At 34.1% G+C, this 22806-nt stretch overlaps 3 protein-coding genes across 5 annotated transcripts; 1 reads left to right on the top strand and 2 right to left on the bottom strand.

The window, feature by feature from the left end:
• Positions 1-7592: 7592 nt before the first annotated feature.
• LOC102624045 (hypothetical protein) lies at positions 7593-10219 on the top strand. The gene is made up of 5 exons (XM_006484353.4): positions 7593-8114; positions 8220-8512; positions 8626-8935; positions 9058-9134; positions 9624-10219. The coding sequence occupies exons 1-5, from the start codon at positions 7994-7996 to the stop codon at positions 9984-9986; spliced, it is 1164 nt and encodes a 387-aa protein (XP_006484416.1). The 5' UTR covers positions 7593-7993; the 3' UTR covers positions 9987-10219.
• Positions 10220-14111: 3892 nt separating this feature from the next.
• LOC102624335 (uncharacterized) lies at positions 14112-18112 on the bottom strand. Of its 2 annotated transcripts, XM_006484354.4 has the most exons (7): positions 17729-18109; positions 17500-17625; positions 17240-17398; positions 15910-16028; positions 15545-15736; positions 15366-15456; positions 14112-14340 (listed from the first exon to the last, which is right to left on the bottom strand). In XM_006484354.4, exons 1-7 carry the CDS (start codon positions 17981-17983, stop codon positions 14248-14250), a joined length of 1035 nt encoding a protein of 344 aa, XP_006484417.1. In that variant the 5' UTR covers positions 17984-18109; the 3' UTR covers positions 14112-14247. The 2 variants fall into 2 exon arrangements, with proteins under 2 accessions (XP_006484417.1, XP_024956651.1); XM_025100883.2 differs by lacking the exon at positions 17240-17398 and having other exon boundaries at positions 17729-18112.
• A 779-nt stretch (positions 18113-18891) lies between these two features.
• Positions 18892-22315, bottom strand: LOC102624623 (uncharacterized). Of its 2 annotated transcripts, none has more exons than XM_015532062.3 (6): positions 21923-22315; positions 21586-21765; positions 21203-21464; positions 20952-21118; positions 20619-20768; positions 18892-19499 (listed from the first exon to the last, which is right to left on the bottom strand). In XM_015532062.3, exons 2-6 carry the CDS (start codon positions 21616-21618, stop codon positions 19152-19154), a joined length of 960 nt encoding a protein of 319 aa, XP_015387548.1. In that variant the 5' UTR covers positions 21619-21765; positions 21923-22315; the 3' UTR covers positions 18892-19151. The 2 variants fall into 2 exon arrangements, with proteins under 2 accessions (XP_015387548.1, XP_006484418.1); XM_006484355.4 differs by having other exon boundaries at positions 21586-21753; positions 21923-22309.
• Positions 22316-22806: the final 491 nt, after the last annotated feature.

Here is a 22806-nt window from a genome sequence, read left to right as displayed (position 1 = left end):
AAAAGAAAAATACTAGGACAGTAAACTTTGTATGTCTATTCTTATAATGTTAGGAGCCTGCTTGTACATTAAGACAAATATTGAGAGGAAAAAGAAAAAGAAAGGAAGAACCACGGTACATGAGTATATGTCATGTAAAAACGTCATTAAATCTACAGTTACTGCCAAGTCCTGGTCACAGTTTTAAAGAGCAAGACTGTAAATGCAAACAAGATAAGCTAGGGCTAACATTGTTACCATATGAGACTGTCCTTGGTGAGGTACAAAGATTTGAATTCTGAAATAAACTATAAGAGGAATAAAATTTTTGATTGCTAGTGGTATGCATTAGTTCCATCATAGTACATAAATGTGAAAATTCTTAACTGTAGATGAAAAAGTGAGATAAAATTTTGAGGATTCTTTCTACTCACAATTCACACCGCTCATATCCACAGTAGTCAAGATCAGTTCTTCTGCTTCATAATGTAACACTGTTGCACAGTCATTACTACTTTTCACCAATAAAGTAATCAATCAATCAATCAGGGCACAACGTTATTAATTGACCAAACCAAATAGTTCGTGGGCCATCATTTTGGTTGGACAAAACCCGACTCGAATCTTTATTTTACTGCAATTAATTGTTTCGTCCATCCCATCAATGTGATTGTTTCAAAGCTTCCACTAGACCAGCCTGTGATGCTCACCTTATGTAATCCCCCAAAAAAGGTTTAATTAAAAGTACTAGGTTTGGTCTTGGCTTGACAATAATCCCACGCATCTTGTCTCCTTTTTGAGTTTTTTAATTAGATAAAAAGAATTAGGATGGTCACAAAATCAAAATGTATTATTATCTATTGGCAATATCCTGACATGATCGCTAACACAGCAAAGAGAGTTTTAGCTAACCATGAAGCTTGATGGGTGCATGATGATGGATCCCTACTACAGCATTATAAGTATTGTTTGTACATGATATGAAATTTGAATATGGTCTTTCGTGCGCCAAGGCCAAGTAACCTCGTGTGAAACAATGACGTAAATGGGTGCTTTTGGCAACATAAGTTTTGCTTTTTCTCGTCAATGCTTCAACTTATTGGAAGTATATATCAGGGCAATAGTTTAATAGTACCGCTTTATTTCGGTCATAAACTACGGTGTTTTGTGTTTATAAATTGTCTACCATGAAAAGTTAAGTTTAAAATTGAGCCCAAAATTAATAGTTTTCATCAGTTATAAAATTTTATTTTCTAGTAGATAAATGATGCATGATAATTGAGACTCAATTATTGGGATATCAATCTCAATCATTATTCTTTCTAAAAGAAAAAATACTGAAGCTGAATTCAATTATTCTAAAGAAAATATAAATATAAAACAAATTTCCTAATAGTATTAGGAAAAAAGACTTCTATTGCTGTTTTGGACCTAAAAGGCTGAAATTTGGTACAAATATTACATACTTCATAGCCAAAGATGATGAATTTTTTTCATCTCATTGAAAGTTTCAAAACTGTACATGCACATTATATGCCTAAAAAAATACTAATACTTAAGAAACCTTATTTCTTCTATTATTTTATGTTTTTGTTTCATCAAATAGTAGTTGTGCATATGCATGATTGGATTTTTGTTGATATTATACTAATTAACGTAATATGCACTATATTGTTGTTTGTTACTCTTCATTTTTAATGTTATAGGGCATATAGCCTATTATGTTAGTTTTTATAAATGTAATTATAAATTCGTATATATTTCTTTTAATAAAAACTTAAATCAAGCAAGACTGATCTTAGTCCATGAAACTGAGTACTCTAATCAGCCATTAAGATTAGGCCGGAAGTGAAGACGTACAATATAAAGTCAAGGCTACAGATTAATGAAAACTGATAAACTTTAATGCTAGTAAATTTTTTTAACTGTAGTTTTTGTTCATTCATTGTAGGGTGGGTGTCCATACCAAATTAATGATATTCTTATAAAGCTGAAAATCCATAGCATTATAGTTATAAACTCATCATATTACAATAAAAAAAATTACTGGGCTAAACTAAGTTTATAATGGCACAGTTCAGACTTTTATCCTTACTTATATTAAATGAATATTTACTCCATCCCCATTGCTGGGAAGATATCCACACCTACCAAATTATATAATTGAGAGAAGGATAAAATCCTATTCTATGATAGGGTATTTGCCCTTAAAGAGCACAGGGTCGTCATTGCGCTACAAGCCACTTATAAAACTCATTATTTATGTGCATAAAATGGAAATCATCTTTCGCCAGGATTAGTGAAAAAAATTGATGGTTGTATTATATAAACAAATGAACCTAATCTTTTTACATATAGTGATTATTTCTTGTAAGAGAAATATTCATTTCTTTATACAAATTGTATTCCTTCTTAATAAGTTATTCAAAGGAAAAATTATTTAGGGAAAATATCCACCGTCCACCCATTTTTTACACTTTTTTTAAAAATACACAATTCTTTCATTTTTTGGCTGGAATCCACTTAAAGTTACATTTTTTTTCACTTTTCCACTTCCGTTTGAAATCCGTTAAAAAAACTAACGGAAACTTAAAAAAATGACCATTTTACCCCCAAAATGAAAATTACAATTTCACCTTAAAAAATACCAAAAATAATAAGATTTAATGATGAATATCATTATTGGTACTTTAATGAAGTATAAAAAAATCTTAACTACTAGAGATTATAACTCAATTAATAATAAAACTCTACTTATCTTAAATTCAATTGATGATTTGTGAGATTAGACTATTTTTAATACTACTGTTATAATTTAGCATTCTAATTACATACATATTTAAAAAAAAAAACCTGCATTTGATGGTTGTGGAATTAATTTATTTATTGACCGATGGGGAAAATAATTAGATTTAATCTAATTATTTTTTGTAATTTTTAAGGTGAAATTGTAATTTTCGTTTTGGGGGTAAAATTGTCATTTTTTTAAGTTTCCGTTAGTTTTCTTAACGGATTCCAAATGGAAGTGGAAAAGTGAAAAAAAATGTAACTTCAGGTGGATTTCAGCCAAAAAATGAAGGAATTGTGTATTTTTGAAAAAAGTGTAAAAAATGGGTGGACGGTGGATATTTTCCCAATTATTTATTATTTGAATAGTAATCCTCTTAAAGAAGAAAATATTCTAAGAAAAAAAAAAGAGACATATACCCTAACACACATGTATGTTTGATTGACAAACAAGGCTTTGTTGCATGTGTGTGATGAAAAAAAAAATGCAAGCAAGAAAAAGGGGGGGAAAAAAAAATCATTTACTGTAGTTTTGCATGGCCGCATGGGGTTCGCTTGGTGAATACAGTAAACATTGTGACGTGAATTGCGGGAAAGATAAAAGTGAAGAAGAGTGCCAAATTATCGTCTTGTACTAGAAAGGAAACCTGAAAAAGGGCAACAGTAAGTGGTTGCCCTAATGGCCACCCCTCTAGCTCTAGCTCTAGCTCTAGCTCTATCTCTTCATAAGTGTCGGTGTCAGTGTATACGTACTTGGGACACAACCACTGCCAGTCGCTGTGTTTAGTGTCAACCATTTGCATTTACCACGCTTTTTCAATTGCTATATGTGGATTCTCGTGGTCAAGCTTTGAGTTTTTGACTGGGATCGGATCTATGATCTATCTCTTCATTTCTTCTTCAACTGTTGCTCACTGCTCGTGCTCATAAATTATAATATATGTTCGATTTTTTTTTTTTTTTTTTGGGGGGTATTTTTATAGTGCTTTCTTTTCTCAATTTCTAGTTTAAAATATAAATCGATTTGCCTGAGCTGTTTTGTTATAATAATGCCACCCTTGCAAAGCCCTTTGATGATTTAGATGGAACACAGAGAAAAGGCTCATCTGATATGGAAAATGGGCCGGGATATGAGCCCATTTTAGAGCCTTAAATTTTTTGACACCATTATAAATGTCAATTTGGCATATCATTACAGAGATTGGTGATTTGACTCCAAAAGCTTGAATCGCTTGGCATGTCACTGCCTGGTCTTAGCCTTGATTATGATTTTATTTTTATTTAATATTGATTGCAGTTTTTTCACTGTACTTCGTTCTATTTATCGTCTATATATATATATATTTTAATTGTTAAGTTTCGAATTAAAGTCCTATCTACTAACTTCACCATCTTTGCCTCAAGCAAATGTTATTTTCGTTTCTGTTTCCCAGGAAAAAAACAAACAAACAGACAAACAAATTAAGCAAAGACAAAATGCCCATAATCATTGATTGTTGTTTTTAATACTCTATTTATGACTCACTTAGGACTGTTATTTCATATATATCATAACATATCTTATGAAAATCTAAAATTATCTTTATTCAATTAGAAATTAAAATCATTACATTTAAAAATAATATTATTGTTACTAATAAAATTGAGATGATAAAATTAAAAATACAATTAATAAAATAAAATACTTATTTCAATTATCAATTATTATATATGTATATAATTTAATATTTTATTTATTTTAGTCATATGTAGTCTTACATTATTAAGCATATACGACTGTTTTTAATACTCGCACAACTTGTAAAAATAAATTTTACCAAACATTTAATTCATTCTCTCCACAGTTAGTAATTTATGTTGTGCAACTAATAATAATTATTTTAAAAGTAAATGCATTACTAAACTGTCCCTTAATTATTTAAAAAATAATAATGACCCCTTTTTGGGCCAATTATAATAAGAATTAAATTCATATTAAACTATGTTGAAGTGTGAACATAAAACTGATTTCATCATGTCAAATTGTGTTCTCAGTTGTGTATGACGTGGGTTGGAGTAGACATGTAGTAAATAACAGCCACGCAATGTAGTCGAATTTATAAGAAGTAGAACATGCGCCAATCACATGATGTGTATACTTGTTAGGCGTTAGCATAAAACGACCAACATGAAGATCATTTTGGTTTTTACTTATTCAAAGTACGAAGACACCATGTGCTCGAGGGCGTTATTGGTTGTTACAGTGGCGGGAAAATTCTGGGTTTGTTTGTTATAACAAATCCAGAACACAGATGGCTAACTAGTACCTCAACATTGTTATAGTTATCTATATAATTTAAAAAAAAAAAAAGAAGTAATTTTTTACACTTATATTTATTTTTGTTATTAATATTTGTGGATTAAATTTGACATGTTGTTTTAACTAATGCTGGTATTTTTATCAAAAACTTTCCTGAACATTTGAAAAGAAAATCAATGATTACTAGCCCACACAAAACACTGGACCATATCAAATAAATGCCAATGGAAAGTGATCGGTTGCCAATCTATATTATTAATGGCTTCCACATATTGACTGGGTGTGGGTGAAAACGAAAATTTGAAATTTTTTATCAATCACGTGAATTGTGAATTGGGGACCAGCGATGGACAAGACATTTACCGTCACGACAATGGACGGACGGCGGTTGATGTTTCATCTCACACTGGAGGGAAATGTTCATGACAAAAAGTTTTTTCATGTGCTGTCAAATATAAATTGTTATCTCTACATTCTCTTTAACTTTCATGTTCATCGTTTCATCAATCATTTATCTCTATTCACTTACCGTGTGTTTACTTCTTGAAATAAAAAATGAGAATTAAAATTAAATTTACTTAACAAAATTGAATTTGAGAATGGAATAAATTACGTGAGTCCCACATAATTTAGAAATAAAGAATGAGAATATCATTCCTATGGGGGGTTGGGAATGAGAATGTGAGAATGAAAATAAAATATAAATTTATTTTTTTATCCTTTTAATTTTTTCATATTTTCTAAATTACACTTATTCAAATCACAAAATAATTTTATTATTTTAAATATCATTAATAATTATATTATTATTATTAAATTTCATTAATTTTATTATTTTAGTTATTATTAATTATTTTTATTTTTATTACTATTATCATTATTAACAATATTATCATTATTATTGTTGTTGTTATTATTATTATTATTCCCATGAAGTAAACGCATCATTAATGAAATATACGACTCTACTAAAAGATTGTATAGTTCACAACCTTCGTTTCATCAAATTGCTAATCAAAATCATAGAATCACACTGTTCAAATTTGAAAATTCATATATTATTAATTCTTTTTCATTTCTTAAATAGCTGCTTTGTTTTATTATTTATTTATTTATTTTGTTGAAACAAGCTCAATGCACTTCTTAATCTTTTGGTTCAATTTTTCATATGAGTTTAGGAGACAGTTTTTTTATTGTTTTCTTTAATTTCATACTTTTAAGTTGGACCTCAAATTCAATATGTCGGATTTAGGTTTTAACTTTTAGCTGGACATTTTATAATATTAGGCAAAGAAAATCTTTGAGAAGACTTTTTTATTATAATTATTATCATCAACCTAAGTATCTGATAGATAAGTTTATCGAGTGCCAAGTGATACAAGGGATAATGAGTTCTATTTTGTTTTTCTGAAAGGGAGATAAGGAATTATTACAATGGAATAATGACTAATGAAAATTAGTATTTATCTAAAGCCAAAGCTAAAAATCCTCGCATTCAAAGGAAAGAGTAATAATATACGTACAAACTCTTATATAAATTTTTTTTTGGTACAAATTAATGTGGCATGATTAAGTCAATTAAATTAAACATTTCTTAATTCAAATAATTTATTTTATTATTTTATATATTTATTCAATTAATAGGTTAATGTCAAATTAATTTATACAAATTAAATTTATAAAAAATTTAATAGCTCACTCATCACTCAAATGAGCAATAAGATGTAAGATTAAGATGTAAGCGATAAAAATTCATTGATGCAAGACTGACAATTAGATGTAATAAGATAATTTCCATCGTGTGAAAGTAACTAGTTGTCCCGACAGTTTCGTGCGTACTCCATAAACAAAAGTGGGGCCCTTCAATCAGAAGTAACAATTCGCCACCGTTAAAGAAAACGTGGGCCCTCCACCCATCGCTACGTGTCCGACTTTTGCTGGCAACGGAATTCACACGCGCCCTGACTCTGCGATGGCTTGTGCAAATAAGTCACCGAAGCGTGAAACAAGGAATAGTGGGTAAGGGCGGGTTAAGATAAAGCAAAGTTGGCCCTTAAAGGGCGTGAAAAGCCACGATCACATTTCATGTAGACCCAATCAGACGCGGCGTGGGCAGTGTGTGTGCGTGCACGCTCACGAGATTCTTTCCTTGCAGATCGCTCTCGTGATTCCTCACCATCCAAAGAATATTCCAATCGAAGACATAAAGATAATCCAAATTTCCCAAAATGCCCGAATACAATTAAATTACTATAAGGACGCCCCTGCGACGTTTCCGTGTGCTTGCTCATTTTCAATTTGACACGTAAGATAACAAGTGACGTGGCAGTAAAGTTGTACCGGGTATTATTAGAACGTGTATTCATAGGAAGATTAGATAGAGAGAGAGAGAGAGAGAGAGTCATTTGATCTTATCTGTGTAGGAGGTGAGAAAGGTGGTGACGTAATTGCCAGCCCGCACAGAAGAGACGAAAAGCGAATCACAACCTGGAATATTCAACCCTATCTCTCTCATCCCTTATATAAACAAACCCACCACTCTCTCTCTCTCTCTCTCTCTCTCTCTTTCTCTAACACAACAGCTTCAATTTTTAATCGAAAGATTCGTTTTTGTTACGCGACGCCCCGACTTCGATTTATTCGCTACGCTTCATCTTTGCCGTTGGATCTTCCTCTCGTTCCCTTCAAATTCATACAAAATTAAATACGATTTTTATCTATCTAATTTTTCTATCTGGGTTCCTAAGTTTATTCCATTTCTTGATTCTGCTCGGATCCTTTATTCCTCTGCTGTCACCGTTGATTTTACTTTCACCTGTTCGGATCCCTCTATGCTTTGTCTCATACCCCACCTTCTTATATTAACCACCATTTACACCCATCTCTCTCCATAATCTAAACTTTTTCACCAACATAAAGTCAGACACCATGGATTACGCGGAAAAAATGCAGAGGTGTCACGAGTATGTGGAAGCCTTAGAAGAAGAAAAACGAAAGATTCAAGTCTTTCAACGCGAACTTCCTTTGTGCTTGGAGCTCGTAACGCAAGGTATGTTTTGTTTTTGAAAATATTTTTGGTTTGGTTGGATTTTAAGAAGAGAGGTGATTGAGTTTAATGGATTTTTAATTGGGTGGGTACTGGTGGTGGGTGCAGCAATTCAAGCATGCAGGAGGGAGTTATCCGGTACGACGACCGAGTACATGCATGTACAATCGGAGTGTTCGGAGCAAACATCAAGTGACGGTCCTATCCTGGAAGAATTTATTCCTATCAAAAGGAGTTCATCCCATGATGATAATGATAATGATAATGATGACCGACATTCAAACAGGCCTACTACTACAAACAATAATAGGGAAAAAGAAAAGAACAGTGACAAGAAAAAATCAGACTGGCTTAGATCTGTCCAATTGTGGAATCAATCCCCAGATCCACAACCTAAAGAGGTACTGCTTCGAAAACATCCCGAGCTCGTTACCCTCTGACCCTTTTGTTAGGGAATTAATAAACTAAAACGTAAAAAGCTTTATGAATTAATTAGTCAGTGAAATTGTCGCAGGAGGAGGTGGTGCCTAGGAAAGCCACCGTGGTTGAAGTGAAGAGAAATGGAAGTGGAGGTGCATTTCAGCCATTTCACAGAGAAAAATGTGGGGAAAAGAAGGACCAGCAACAAAGACTGGGAAAAGTTAATACTCCGGTCCCAACGGCTGCTGCTAGTTCCACAACGGACACTGCGGTTGGTAAAGGTGAAAAAAATGATAAAGATAAAGATAAAGAGGGCCAGCCTCAAAGAAAGCAAAGGCGCTCTTGGTCGCCTGAATTGCATAGACGGTTCTTGCATGCTCTTCAACAACTCGGTGGCTCACATGGTATGTGTTTATTGGTTTTGTGTGTGTGCGTGTGTGTGTTTTATTTTAATGGGATTGAATTGGATTTTGAATTTTGGTGCTGATCGATATGAGGATTTATTTGGTATTGAATGTGTTTGCAGCTGCTACGCCTAAGCAAATTAGGGAGCTAATGAATGTTGATGGGCTTACTAATGATGAAGTCAAGAGCCATCTACAGGTCAGTATCTTTATTAATCGCTCACTGCTCATGAAACTCACCGTATTAAAAACCGTACCTGGGTTTATCAATTTCCGTTTAAAAATGTTGTTAGTGTGTATTTATGTATATACTTAGGATGGATTTTATCATGAAGATGTAGTCTAATTGATGAAAATAATACTGCATTCATATTGGTGGAACATAAGGAACTCAAGTTACCTCGATGTAGCAATAATTGAATGGTCGAGATTAGTCCTAAGATATCAAATTGAAGATGTATTCTTCTCTATCAATTTCAAATGTTTGTCCAATTATGAAATTGCTATAGGTTTTTGGCGTGGAATATCCTTTATTAGATTCCTTTCATCTTGTATATATGATTATGACAGTGCAATAGTGATTAATTTGTTGCAATCTCAAATCTGTTTTGCTTCAATCATAACTGTAACTTCTTAGCAATGATATCAAGCATAGTCTTAATGTTGTTTATCTTTTCAATTGTTTCAGAAATATCGTCTGCATACAAGGAGACCAAGTCCGGCAATGCACAACGGTGGCAACCCACAAGCGCCCCAATTTGTGGTGGTCGGAGGCATTTGGGTGCAAGCGCCTGACTATGCAGCAGTTGCTGCCAAAGCCCCAGGGGAAGCAGGCTCTATTGCCACAAGCAACGGAATCTATGCACCGGTAGCTGCACCACCGCCTGCAGTACCTCAATCTTCAGCATCAGTAGTGCAAATATCTCAACAGACACAATCCGAGCACTTACAATCAGAAGAAAGGGGCAGTCATAGTGACGGCGGCCATCATGCTAATTCTCCGGCTACATCTTCCTCTACGCATACCACCACAACTTCCCCTGTGTTCTAGCATCCGTAGAAACAGAATGGTGTAAAATTTTTGTAACAAAGCTTGCTAGTAGAAATTTCTATATCACATGACAATTTTTCTTCTTGTTTTTGGAGTGTAAAACTTGATAAGAGTTATAGCTGGATACATTGCAAAGTGACTGTCAGCCTTCTTGAATAAGTATCCTTGTAGTCCACCACCAAATTGTTTCCATAAACTAATATAGTGAAGGAATAAATTTCATTTACCGGCTATTTAAATGCTAGTTTATGGAAATGTTACATATCTCAAAAGTTATTTCAGAAAATATATATCTCAAATGGAATGAAGTGTAGAGAAGACGATATTTGTTGTTACACCATGGGGTGGGATCATCTTTTTACCTTAGCCAACAAGATACAAGTAGGTCATTAATGACATGTCTAGCAAAAGTCTGAAGCTTAATAGACAAATTTGGAATAATCTTTTTTATTTTTCCTTTAGTCATAAAAAAGTTGAAGATCTGTCACAGATTCGAAAATAATCAATAAAAGAATCTTGACTTGTAGGAAACCTTCTTGTTCAAGAAATTGAGAGATGTAATGAAATCTTTTCGGTTGGGAAAGTGTTGCCCCCCTTAGAAAATACGTTTCCGTATAAATCAAGATTCAAGGCTCATATGATTCTTGAACGATCTTTCTTTGTCAAAGAGGAAAGGATGTGAAAACAAGAAATGAAGAGGGATTCGGGCTAACATTTTTATGAATCTCTTGAGGTAAGAGGTTAGCAAATTAGTTGCAAGGCGACTTTGTCCAAATTTTTCCCACTCCTCTTATATTGTGTTAATGTGAATGGTTTTGATACAATTATTAAATTGGTTCATTTCTTTGTTAGAACATTGACTATGCATTCTCCCATTTTTAAAAACAGTAAATAATAGTTGAGATTCTGTTGATAGCTTCTATCATTTCACACCCATTCTTGGTTTCTTTACTTTCTCTCTTTTTTTTTTTTCTTTCCCCCCCGCGCGTTTCGCCGTCTACTCTTGAAAGTTTGACAAGCAAAAATTGCTTTGATCGATAGGAATCAACTTGAACACTGTTGGGATGAAAACAATAAAAGTAAATGGAGATGGACCTAATAGACAATTAATTAAACAAACGGCAAAAGATAAGCAAATGTGCTACAAACTTTTTAAATTGTGTTGAACAAGATGAAATAATTGAGAGAGATATATATTAAAATTTATAGAGATAAATATACTTGACTTTATTTTAGTGGACAAACAAAACAAACAACAACAAATATTATAATGATACATTCCAGCTCATTTAAGACTTTCTCTATGACAGCTATATTTATTTCCGTCCGATTATTTTTAAAAAAAATAATACGCATCCTTCTCTATAATATCGTGCTAGATGGAAGAAAGTACAAATAATAGCCTTGAGCCTTAGAATGACAAAACTTAAAAGAACAAGATCTAAAGTCATCACCAAATTTGAATGTTTTGGTGATTTGTTTAGCATATCACTTCAAGCTCCAAACCCTATGCCCTCTCTTCCAAGTACAAGACAACAATTGCGAAGAAGATATCTAATCATAACTTCTCTAGCAGAAGTTATTAAAAAAAAAAAAAAAACGAGTGCTGTTACTTGTTTCTAATCTTAATAGTCTTAATCAAGATTAAAACCAATGGTTAAGCATCGAATTATCATGAACAAGAACATTAATGTACAGTTGGTTACAACTGTTTTTAATTGATTGTTACATGGTCCACTTGGAAAACGTGGCGACTTGATTATTTGAGTGCAACGAGGCCCATACGGGGGCCCAAGAATATAATTATTTTTCTGACGACACAATTACACAAGACACATGAGGACAAAGCTGTGGTTGTAATCTCATCGCATTAGGCACCATTTCTAATAAATAAAAACAAAATGTAGTACGTTGCAAATGTTATGGTATATGGTCCACATGGAATATTCTAGGAACTTAGGCATATTTCCATTTTTTTTTAAATTTTTGGTTAGATTTTGTTTAACATTTATTGATTTGAATAATACTAAAGTTTTGCACATAGGTTATCATCTAGTTCTAAAGTATATTCTCCATTTTTTTTTAACTTATCTTCTTGGTGAGATGGACTGGAGAAGATATTCTGATCCTCGGAATCTTGCCTTGTCGAAGATTCTGCTTCCATTATTTCAGCTTCAATTTTAAATTAAAAAGGAGAGCGTTTGGTGTATGCTCTTATATGTACAAACATATAAATCTGTGACTTGGGTGCCGCAAGAAAATTGCCCTTGAGGCCATTTGATGCGTTTCTGATCATGTATGATGATCTCCGGGTGATTATAGACTGTGACTGGAAAAAGATCAGACGGGTATGATTCGTCGATCGGGTTAAATTTGGTGTTGTGATGTATGCGAGTAGGTGGAGTAGGAGTAGGCAAGAAAAACCCGTTTGGGTGTATTGCGAAACTGTGATTAGTTTAATTCTAGTAGTAGTTTGTATAAAGATAGACACACACGGATCCATGGAACGAGGGAGTTCCGAGCACTTTAGGCATTGTATTTTTAAAATTTGTCAAAGATATAGATAGATAGCCAAATGCGTCCTTTCAATGAATCTAAGGGCCAAATGCCTCTTGCAAGCCCTTAAAAACCAACATAAAAATGGGGATTTGTTATGAAGAGTTGTACACAAAAGTCATTTCGCGTTTCATTAGCAGATGATGATGGAATTTTTTTAGGAAATGTGGGAATATTATTCGAATGACCTAAACCCAAAAAGAAAGAAAATAGAATATGTTTTTTTTTTTTTTTTTATTGAATCTCATAACAAAAACATGTGTATTCCGTATCACCAGAGTTGAGTCAACACTTTATTATATGTTATTATGTAAATATAAATAATTTTCATTATTTCATGCATCATGCTTTGATTTCGATGGGGTTGGCTTAGGTGCACTATTAAAGCTACAGCTAGGCCGTGCCGCCGATCTTGTGTGATTTGTTTGGTGCCAGTTGCAACATGCAGATAAAGAAAGAAAAGATTAACATTGACTTGAGAGTGAAATTGTGCAATGTGGCCAATTTGGAGCATTCGAATTTACTTTACAATTGCCTCGTGACTTTGTAGGTAAAAATGATAAAGAACTACTAAGTGGAATCAAAACCCTAAGCTGACTTAAGACGGTAGATTCCTGAATAAGAAACTTTGATCACTCAATGCTGAGATTTTCCTGATCACTCAATGCTTTCATACGCCATATACTTTCACGTTGTATTTTAAGGTTTTTTTTATTATTATTATTATTTCTTTTGGGCCAAATATTTGGGTTTCTGCTTTCTGGTAAGGGGCAAACGCCTCCAAGATGTATTTAGCATCTTTCAGTTTTTATTAAGGTACAAAAAATCCCAAGGGTAAAAAATAATTAAATAAAATAACCAGCTAAAAAGCTGGAGGGATATGACGTATCTTGCCAATAAAACAAAAGAAGGAATTGTGTACACCATGAACTGAAAAATAATTTCTCACACTCTTTGGTTTGATGTTAATAGTTACCAAAGACGAAACTGTGAAAGGATTAGCAAAATAAAATGACAACTAAAAATTGTTATTTTTTTCTGAAACAATTATTGATAAGATCATCTCCTAACTCTCAAGTTTTTAAAAATTATTTGTCATGTCTTTTAATAGTAATATATAAATAAATTATGTGTTAGTTTTAATATTTATTAACTATTAATCACCACTTAAATTAAATTTTTACTCAATACAAAAGTTATGTCGTAAAAGAATCATGATCCGACCAGCCAATAAGATAATTAGTAAGAAAGCACCCTGCAGTAACAGCTAAAACATAATCCAAAATCCACTCAAGAAAATCGGTACTTCAGAATTCCCAGGCATCCTCAAGCAATTATCTTTTTTATCTAAGGATTTTTTTGAGACATTAAATGAACCGAGATTAGTGTTTTTATTGTGCACTTCCCCCTAAAAATTGGACAGACAAATTATAAATTTTCTTATTAGATTTTGACATTGCAGATAGAATTATAGACACTAGCTGCAAGGATTTAATTTTTGCCCGGGTCTCAGTTTACGGTTCCTCTTAAAACAAAAGCCACAAATTTAGCTGAAATTCGCAAAGAAAATGTAGCAGCAACTGGAACGGGCATAAAAAATAAATGGAAGTAACAGAACACTGCTAAGAGATATGTTAATTACTCTGATATACACAATATGAAGAAACTGCAGTTATATTCAGATGTTATATGAAGGAAAGGGGCTCTATGGATTATCTGAAGGTGCTGGAATTTCTAGAGGTTCACCGGGTGTGGGCTCTAGTAATTGTGCATCTGGTAGTTCCTTCGATAGAAGTTCCTGCGTTAAGCAAAGTTCATTCCATCAATATCCGATATACATATATATTATAGGAAAAACTTGAAAGTTGAATCTACAACACCATCACTCTCTCGTGAGGAAAAGGCACGAGTAATAAGCAAAGTTAAATGGAAAATAAACTTAATCAATCAAACTTGATTGATAATCTCAATTACCATCTGCAAATCAGTCCTAACAGATCTGAGACTATCCTTGATTCATTCAACAACTGTAACAGAACTTTCTGTCATAGCATTTGTAAATTTTGCACTGTCCAAAACAGAAGAATTATATTAACTGATTACACAAATTTTCGTCTAAATATCACTAACGTCCGATCCGGAACATAGACTAGAAGGCAGGCAATTTTCATGTTGGAGTTTGGTGAAGTTAACAAGATGATATAGCAAAAGCAAAGGCAAAAAGGTTTCCCATACATGAATATTGGCACAAGATACTGTAGTATCTTTTAACACTATCTACTGTGTTTTCACATATAGCAGATGCCACACTACCAAGGATTAAGGTATTTCCCAATTAATACAACGATTCACCGCATGGTGGTTCATATGAGCACACAGCACAGCCTATCGTAAACCAGATGTCAGGGAGAAAATTATTAGAGTTAATGGAGGGATCATCTTACATATATCCTTTGAATTATCAGTAATTTGGTAAAATAACTGTAGTAAGTCCCTATTGTTTCTTTTTACATTTACATCATAGTTAGTGAAGCAGAAGTCAGACTTCATTCTTCTCTATGCAAGCTAAATCTCAGAGGGAAAACTTGAAACATTACAGACTGGAAGGAACAAACTCAAAATTTCCCCATCAGAAGGTGTTATGTGGAGGACAAATCCAATGACAGTTTTTGGAAGGAATCAACTCAGGAAGTTGATTGGATGTAATAGCTTCCGAATCAAAAGCATACCTTCATCAGCATCATAACATTTATTTTCTTACATCTTATGAGGTAACAAATGGATTTCACAACTCATCTCCTTTTAAGCAATTTCATATTATACCTTGAATGATTCAACTGTCCCTTCACTCTGAATTATACTCGCAAGAAACCCTTTGCTATCAAGATCTCCATTTTTCATTGGCACAATAAACCTGTAAAACAGAGGAGGAAATAAAATACATAAGCACACAATAAATTGTTGTTGCCTTAGCTTCAAAGGCTGAGGTTATCGATGTATACTTGGCATGCAGCAGCTTAGCAAGTTTTACTGCATCTTCTTGTCCCGAAACCAAAGTAAATTTAGGAAGAAGCTGCTTTATGACGGGGGTAATGACGATGTCAGACCGTTCCTTCTCCAGAAAATTTTGATTGTATACACAGTGGGGTTCATAGTAAAGAGTCAGTTGGCCTTGTGAAGAATTGACGAGATACCTGCATGATACATAAAACCCTGAAGGATAAAATCTTGAATTTTCAAACTAATCAAACTAAAAGAAAGTAGTACAGAAGGGGACAAATAAATAAGGGACCACAATTGTTTGAAAATAGACTTAAGATCAGAAGCTGCTTACAGACACATCACAAAACTTTTGTTAAAGATTTACCCATTCTCAGGGCGTTGCCAGGGAGGACCCAGAACTGGGCCAGCAGTCGCTTTGACTCTGAGTTTGGAACCATTTCTACCTTCAATTTCAGAGCTCTGACCGGGTTCTACATATGTAACCTGTAAGGTTCTGAAATTAAAATTTAAAAGATAAATGACTAATAGGAAACCCTTTTTTTTTCCCAAAAAAAAAAAAAATTGGAAATAGAGAAATCCCTCAATGTGTGCACGGGGTTTGGAACAATTTTTGTTGAACACTTTGAGATGCTTTTGTTCACAATATACCTCCTTCATGGCATATGCAAACTACAGCATCGTGAGAATACATTGAAGAGGCAAATGAGTAGGATCACATACAGATAATACTCATTATTTTTCTGTTACTCCCTTAAACAATATTGCACTAACTCAACAAGAGTTTCAAGTGCAACAAAGTATAGCTCCAAATACTGTAAGAAACGACTGAGTAAAGAATTCTTAGAACCCAAATTAATGTGGACACTTAGTAAATACTGTCACCATCTCCTGCAAGAATTTTATGAGTGACTTATACCTAACTCAAATTCAGACATTGGCTAATTCTTAAAATTTATAGATAATGGGTGTGTTCCATAAGATTGCCTCTCATGCTTATACCATGTATTGCTTTAGGGAAAACAACAGTCAAGAAAATACTCGCATGAGGGCGTCTCATCTCTCATTCTGAAATAAAAGTGTACAAGCTGTCCACAGTGTTATACGATGTGAAGGCCTCAAACAAGAGGTTTTGGCATATATATTTGACAAAAAAGTCCTGAAATCATCCCCAAAAGAGAAAAAAAAAGGCAAAAACAACAGCCCTAAATCAAATTATCACCACTTCCCAATTGTAGTGTATAAAAAGGGAGTTTTGGGAAGGCCAGAGTTGAAGTAAAGTAGTTAAGTGGTTAACCACCAATCCATCTAGATTGATTTGTCTACATATTGGCTATAAAGTAAGTTTCACTTAAAATTATAAAAAAAAAAAAGCCATATTTTGTTTTTTGGCATTAGTTCATACAAATAAATTTATTAGAATTCCTTGGATGCAAACAAAGGGTAGATCACCGAAATAAGCCAACATCTTCCTTTACCAACAGCTACACAGAAATAAGAGTTTGGCCAAAATGTGAACAAACAATCAGTTAACAGTGTCATTATTTCTTTCTCAATGACCATTTGATTTTCATTTTCATTCATTCAACTATACACACGAAACAACTAAATGTCAGTGACAAGAACTACATATCAATAATAATAATTAAAAAAAATAATCAATGAAAAATACCAAAAGTGAATAATAAATCACTCACATTTTGAAAAAGGGGATCGAGCAGAGTCTTGGCATTGGGAGTAGCAATGACTTTAAGATTAGGAGACATTTTAGAAAGTGGCTTAAGGGTCTTCAAATGACAGTGATCATCCAGGCTTTGAGTAATCAATAAACAGTCAACTTGTGGAAGATCACTAAGCTGCACTAAAGTTTTCATCCCAATCAGAACAATCTAATTAATTTTCAAATAAATTCTGCATATGTCTTGGATGACAGTTAATTTAAAGAAAAAAAAGAAACCTGGAAACTCTTCAAGAATTTCTTGCCAGCATCAAAAAGCCAAGGAATACCAAAATCCAAGTTGCCCACCAAGATTGGATCAACCAACACTTTCACCCCGTCCAAATCCCACAACCAACTGTTTCCCTAAACCAAAAAAGTTAAAACAAAAGGCACAAAATCAACAAAAATTCCCAATCAATTAAAGCTATAAAAGAGCTATATGTAAAATAAAACAATGAAAACCCACCTCTAAGTAAGTGAGCTTAAACACATCAGTGGCAACAGCATTCTCCTCAGAAACTAAAGCAGAAACCACCTTGCTGAATCTTCTTGTTGGGAAATTGAACGCGGTGGGATGGATGGGAACTGAACTCCGACAAGCTGAAGTGAAACGGGGAGTTTTTGATAACGCGGAGAGTATTATATCCGTGGTTCTTGTTCTGCTGCGCCTGCTCGGTAAGCAACTGAAGGGAAGAGTGTTGCAGTGGAAGCCTGTTAACATTGTTGCGTACGGGTACGGAGCTGCGTCCTCCCGCGAATCACCGTCTCCTTGCCTTCTTTTGTTCTTTTTTCTGTGCTATCGTTTTTTAATCACTTTCTTCAACCAAGCAAAAGGTGACGTGTTATTGTGTTAATCTAAATATCATCATATTCATAGATGATTTAACCGGCTTCAACTCTGCCACTTGGCATACGATGACCCTTATATGTCTATATACATATATGTATATTTCAAAAGTGACAATTATTTATTTAAATGGAAAGCGGGATTTCGCCGCATGATTTCAAGTTTTTAACCGGATCCTGTCAGAAAATACAGTTAAACTGTTTTTACGACGACACTGTTGACAAGAGTGACCGCAATAAAATCTCTTTTCATGGCATCCAAATACTTACTGTAACATGCCCATAAATAATAAAAATAAAATAAAATAAAATAAAAAAATGGACGCGGTAGCTCTAACACTGTAAAAGTTGCATATGTGAATATCATGAATAAATAAATTGATCTGTGTGTGGAGCAAATTTGTTTAACTTTTGCCTGATTCTTGCTCATAACTGGCTTTAACTAAGTAACAAATTTGATCTGCATGGTTGAATAATGGTAGCCATGAAGTTGCCTATTACTAATGCCGCTGTACATGCAATAGTTTCTTCCCATGGCCTTTTCGATTAACCTGACATAGAAGAATCCTGCTTTCAAATGTGATGGGATGCTCAGATAAGTGTAAAAATATGCACTTTAAGTGTAGTTTGGATGAGAAAATAGAAGAGTGACGTAATAATATCAATAGCATTTTTCTACACTTTGATCTTAGCCGAAAGGCCGAGAAAGGCATGATAGCACCTTTCCTAGAATTCAATTAAGATGCACAAAGAGACTGGGCGAGGGAGAGGGAGATCGAGAGAGAGAGAGAGAGAGACTATGATCTATCATTTTCAGCAAAACTACACAAAGTCTTTGGTCATGCAAGTTGAAGACCCAAGGCCAAGGCCTTCAGCATCTTTTCTTCAGCCGTAAGGCCTTCGTCCAATCTTTAAAACGTTCAAGAATGTTCTGAAGAGAGAAACTTATAATCCTTAAAATATTACATTAATCCTGCTTAATGACCTTTTCCAGCAAAGTCCAAACAAGACAGACACTGCACAGAAGATGGTTCTTGGTATATTTATATCTTGAAAGCAAGTTCTCTTTCCCATCTTTTGGGACGGTAAGGCTTAGCATTCATGATTTTGTTACCTTGTGGTAATGGCAACTCATCGCCACTAGCAATCTTCTGTTGCCAGACAAATTCATTCTCACGTTCACACTTGGTGAGCATATCGGCAGCAACATCTACTTCTTTTCTGAAAATTGATTTATGAGACTCCTCTCCTGGCATTTTCTTTTTCACATTGATCAGTGCATCATGTAAAATTCCAATAGCAATCCCAACTTGACCAGCATCCTTTAGACTTTCTGCTAGATATTTCTGACTTCTTAATTCATGAAGAGCTTTGCAAGACCATATGAATTCCTGTGCACATTAAAAGGAGCATCTGTCAGCTCCAATAAGGAGATACTCCTTGTCCAATCAATAGAGAGAGCAAGGAGAAAGACATTTTTGTAATCTCCATCAGTTTTTGAAATCGAATCAAGCAACATCAATTTGCAACAAAAGAGAAGAAAAAGGATGCATGACTGTGCAGGAGAAGCAGATGTTCCCTTAGCCAGCAGCCAGTAATACATTAAAAAATTATTTACCCAACTTTTAACGTGTTCATTTTATTGTCTTCCTCGTTTTGTAGACCAGCAGTCAAACAATTTAAGTGTTTCTCTAAAACCAAAAATATAACAGCATAAACCACACTATGACTCACTATGTCTCAGTAAAATTACGAATTCTATAAATAAAAAGCTGGTCCTCGATAGCAGATTCTATCAAAAACAGAGCCCAGATACAAAGCATTAGTTAGTGCTAGTATCTATACATGCACATGAAATCAACTGAACTTAACTTTAGCATCTTAGTTGACAGAGATTTGAGGTTAGCCACACAGATTTTCTGACTTTCCACTGATATCCTCCGGGTATATCACATAAATCCACAATTTTTTTCAATGCCTAACTTTACATTCTCTCTGACCTACTTGTTTTCCCTGCAATGCTCCTATCAAAACACTTCATTACTGATGCAACGAAGGGCCCCATTTCACATGGCAGACCATCACAAAAAATTTCCATCAGTTTGTCTGTGACTGGCAGCTGACTTATTTCTTATTCTAAATTTTCTCATATGCACACTTATCCATCCAATGTCATTATTTTTGTCCCTACCCATTACTTCATACCGCAAAGCATGGCTAGGAGTACTATTGCTTCATCTCATAATTTCTTTATAGTTGCTTCCGATGATTTCACCATGTCCTAGTAGTTCTCAGTTAAGCTTATTATTGCACTCATTTTATTTCTAAGAATAAGTATCAAATTTGAAGCTAAATCCACTCTAATGACGTGATGCAATTATTTACAATAAATGAAGATTAAATTTCTCGAAAATGAAAAAACAGAATTCTTAAAAGTACTAGCTAATATCTTCTAGTGGACTGAAGAAACAGATATAGGCTTGATAGAATCATGCGATAAGCATACACACCATAAAGCGTGATGAAATATCTTTGCATTGTCCGTTTGCTGAATATAGAACATCAATTGCTTCACCAAGCATCTCTGCAACACCATAGTGCAGCTTCGCCAAAAGGCCAGCAGTAGTTCCTTTTTCCTCAGCTTTCTTAATACTAACAGCCTAGTACATTTTCAGAATAACAAGCAAATCCCAACAAGAAAAAGATCAGAGATTTTATTAATCGATGAAAGTAATAAAATAGTGTCAAGAATTCAAAAAATATAGATATCTCAAATGGTTAAAGCCATTGGGAAGACATGATCTTGTAACAAACATACTACAGGAGGCAGCCAAAACACTTACCTGAGCCTCAGCCAGGCAAATCAGACTCATTACAGTGGACATATACGAGGTAGCTTCAGGAGGTCTTTCTGCAGGTAATGTGGGCTGCAAAGAGGGGAAAACTTCTTGAGACAGATAAAGAAAAACTCCAGCAGCTTCTCTGAAGAGAGTGGCAGATTGCACTAAATCTACAATACCATGAGGTTAGTTAGCAGCAAAACAATCAAAATATTCATGATTATTTATCATGCTAGTGAAACAGCAATGCCAACCTGATGGGACAATCTCTAGAGCTCTCTCCCGAAGAATTGCACCATAGAGGAAAAGCACCATACCAAGCTCAAAATGTAAATTATCAATTTGATAAAATTTCGGACCCATAAGATTAAAGAAAGATGATGCACCAAGGGCACTGCTCCACCTTATCTTGAGTTCTGAAGTCCACCAAGCTATCTGGTGATTGCCGCCAAGCAAATCAACATGATAAACCAAGTTTTCTAGTAGTGGCAGATACTGTTCAAGCTTGCGAAGATCCTGAAACATGTTAGAATGGGTAAAAGCAAATAAGAGAAAGAAACCAAACTAATTCGTTCCATATTAGTAGAACAATAAATTTATACGTGAGTTAAAGGGACTAATTCCAAACACAAACAACCTGTTGAAACGGGCAGGTTAATCCTCCAGACATCTCTCTAGCAATGGCCTCAGTAATGTAGCAGTTCTGGTTAATAGAATCCTCGATCACTTTACGCTTGGAGCTTAGCTCTTTCAAATTCTCAAGTGTAGCAGAATCACGAGCAGCATATACATCCTCAAAAATAACCTGTTAGCATAGCTAATATATATATATATTAAAAAAAAAGCCCCGAATCTCTTCCACTCGATCAAACCTTTCATAAATTAAAATTATCTAAAATCCACAAAAACAGTATTCCACTTAATAAAACCTACATAAGACGAGGAAAAGCCGAGGGGGGGAAATGAAAAATTACCCCTTTGGTTTTAAGCTTTGCAGGTTCTCGAAAATGCAGCATCATCTTCCCGCACTCCACAAGAAGGCGATTGAGGAAATAAAAAGCTCTGAATCCGGATCTTGTTGATCTATCTAAGCGCGGCCACAAGTTATATTACGCTCGCAAATTCAATAGATTTTTAGTGACTCTCATGGCAACATAGTTATTATCATCGTGGGTGATGTTAATGAATTTAAATTTGATTGGCATACTGACTGATACTAGATGTTTCTGAATTCCGAGCTATATTTTTTTGTCAATGGGGGAATTGGAGTCGTTTTCAGAGGCTGTTAATTTCTTCACTGTTAAGTTTACAAGAAGAGGCTGAGAGCCTGTGATTGGTCTGTTTGTGGGCTCCACCCTGGGCTCCCGCGTTTTCAATGGCCTCCCGGTTCTTCATCCGGGTTTGGGCTTTTTCCAGGAATTGGCTTAACATGAACAATGTGGTGCATCCTTGTCCTTGACGACGAAAAAGACATATAAATTATAAATTATAAATATAATATCGAATACAAGCATACATGTATACATTTCCTATGAACGTCAATTATCATCAATACAAGCTGATTTTTTATTTTTTATTTTTAAAATTACAAGCTAAAAAAATTCCAAATGTGAAATTCCATCGAAACTAGACTTTTGTACAATACTTACGGAGAATTTTTAACTGTTTGGTCACATTTTACGTAAAATTCCATTTGTTTGAATGTAACATAAAACATATTAAAAAAATTGTGCACCAATGAGAAGTACTTTGAGTAGAGGTTTGAATCTTTGGATGTGTATTATGGGAGAAAATTCTCTGTTTAATTAAAATTCTATCGTTTCTTGAATTAATTTTTTGCAATGAGTTTTATTCAAAC

Source organism: Citrus sinensis, chromosome 4, assembly GCF_022201045.2.
Source record: "Citrus sinensis cultivar Valencia sweet orange chromosome 4, DVS_A1.0, whole genome shotgun sequence".
NCBI lineage: Eukaryota > Viridiplantae > Streptophyta > Magnoliopsida > Sapindales > Rutaceae > Citrus > Citrus sinensis.
Note: the sequence above shows the minus strand (reverse complement) of the source record. Positions and strands in the feature narration are given on the sequence as shown.